This window comes from Otolemur garnettii, unplaced genomic scaffold, assembly GCF_000181295.1.
Source record: "Otolemur garnettii isolate 467f Iridium unplaced genomic scaffold, OtoGar3 scaffold00095, whole genome shotgun sequence".
NCBI lineage: Eukaryota > Metazoa > Chordata > Mammalia > Primates > Galagidae > Otolemur > Otolemur garnettii.
Genome location: NW_003852490.1, coordinates 7,861,013 through 7,863,489, shown reverse-complemented (window position 1 = coordinate 7,863,489; position 2,477 = coordinate 7,861,013). Strand labels below are relative to the sequence as shown.

Sequence of the window (2,477 nt, the reverse complement as noted above, 5' to 3'; positions counted from 1 at the left end):
AGTGAGAGTCTAACTTAGTTAATGGTGAAAGGTGTGGGTCCAGTTTCAGTCTTCTACAGGTTGCCAGCCAGTTCACCCAGCACCATTTCTTAAATAGGGAATCTTCTCCCCATAGGCAGGTTTCTTAAGCTGATGGCTACAAATGCTGAGGAAATCTGTATACTTCTTGTAGATTTCCAGACCTGGGCATTATGGAAAAGCGTCTGTCTAGATATAGTCATTTGATTTCTTGCATTGCCTATTGCCAGTGGGCGTGCATTTCTGCCCCGTCTTTGAGAGAGTAAAAGAGACTGTGCCGTCCAGCACAGGTGCTGCCATTTCAAGTTGGAATTAGCACCATGACTTCCAGGAAACAGAACTTGGAATTTGAGTTCTGCTCCTTATTCTAATGTTATTCTTTCTCTTTCCTCAGGCATTCCAGTGTCTCTCGAAGGCGTACAAGTGTGACACACAGTCCAGTTGTTGGGAGAAAGACATCACATCATTTAAGGAGATTGTTCAAAGAGCCTTAGGACTTGCACATGGTATTTGATGTAACGTTTGATATCCACCAGATATTTTAATGCACTTTTTACTGATAAAAAAGAGTGTTAGTCAAAAGTAAAGTTGCGTTATAATTAATATCAGGTTATTTCATTATATTGAAATTGTTGCATTTAATTCAGGGAATATTTATAGAATGACTTTGGAACAGTAAGAAGAAACAGGATAGAGGCTCAAGTACCGCTTGAATGAGTGACGGGAATTAGAAACCTTTTGAGAGAAGTGTAAAACCTTTAGAACTGCGTATAACCTTCAGTCCACACAGAGTCTGTGTTGTGTATGTAGTATTAAGGAAATCTGCTAACTTTTCCTTGACTCATATTCTTCCTTTATAAACAAAAATAATATTTATTCATAAAAATGCATAAACTCTCCAGAGTACATAGGGATATACAAAGAACCATAGCATGTACAAAAGAAATATAAAATATAATGTAATCCTTATCTTTGGGAAACTTAGAAGGTATTGTTTGAGAAGAGGGGTAACCGTACATACAAAATTGTTTTACCTGTTGGATAAATACAGTTCAGGTAAAGACTGCTTTTAATTATTTGCATTAATGAAAAACTTATCAGTTAAATTTAGAAATGCATTCTTACATTTAAGTGTCAATAAAATAATGAAGCCTCATTATTAGTTAAGAACTAAGTCACAAGGACTGATCCTGTCCCCGAGTCGTCTTCCTGCTTCTCGGCCTGATCTTTTCCTGTCACTGATATTCACAGTTACTGCCAGTAGGGAGTCAGCCAGGAGCAGTGGAGACAGGGCAGTGCTTTGGGCTCAGGGAGACCTGAGCTGCAGGGCCAGTTCTGTGACTTTTATGGGTGACTTTGCGTACATCACTTAACTTCTGGGAGCCGTAGTTTCTTAATCAGTGAAATGAAGATAATAACTACCAATGGTTGTTATGAAGAATAAATGAAAACATTTAAACACTTGGCAGTATTTTACATGTGGTTTAAATGTTAACTTGTTCCCCTCTCACCTCCACCCTGTTCCTTTCAAAGCAACGAATCTGGGCTATATGATAAAGGATTCAAAACTAAAAGAAAAAAATGAAGAACAAGGATAAAGTTTAACTTTCCTATGAAGAAGTCACAGAACATTCAGACAATTTAGAAATTAGCTTGGTAGTTAATAATTCTACTTGTGGCCTTTGATATCTTTAACCAAAAGGATATAAACATCCAATTTCCTGGGCCACCTAGCCCTTGGCAGATAAAGTAGCAGTGCTGAACTCTGTACAGCTGAAATTCGGTGTAGAGGAGTTTGAGGTAATTGCTAATAGACAGTGGAAGGATGTCTTAGGGGTGGCCACATTCCTGTGGCTTGTGCTGACCTCATGGTGGGTGGGCTCAGAGGGCCCATAACTTATGCCTTTGGCCTTTGTGGATACATAATAGTAGTATGTCTGGGGAAACCCACACTGAGGTGTATTCTGTACATAATTAACAGAGTGGGATTTGCTTTGAAGGATTCATTTTATCTACCTCAACTTGCCAACTCGAAACATTTCTGTGAACCACTGGCTCTACAACAGTCAAAGCCGTAATGCTTTCAGTAATCACCAAGTGATGTTATGAAACCTGTCAAATATAAACATGCAGGTTAAAGAAATGCTCTAGGAAAAAAATCTTTATTTTGCATCTTAAAGTTCATTTTAAATTATTATTGACACCTGAGCAATACTTGGAGAAAAATAAATATCTGTTCTTTAGAGTTCTCCTTTAAGGAATTACATGTCAGTGCGCCTACATTGTAAGTATATTTGAATGAGTGCCAGGCTTTATTTTCTCTTTTCTTTTTCTTTTTTCTTTGAGACAGAGTCTCACTCCATCACCCTGGGTAGAATGCTGTGGCATCATAGCTCACAGCAACTTCCAACTTTTGAGCTTAAGAGATACTCTTACTCTGTTTTTTTTTTTTTTTTTTT

At 37.8% G+C, this 2,477-nt stretch overlaps 1 protein-coding gene across 1 annotated transcript in view; it reads left to right on the top strand.

Moving 5' to 3' along the window:
- Window positions 1–2,477, top strand: part of TTC27 (tetratricopeptide repeat domain 27) — a 175,232-nt gene that overhangs the window by 166,315 nt on the left and 6,440 nt on the right. The window contains exon 18 of the mRNA XM_003795698.1: window positions 413–524. Coding sequence (XP_003795746.1) covers window positions 413–524 — 112 coding nt within the window. The remainder of the gene's footprint in view (window positions 1–412; window positions 525–2,477) is intronic.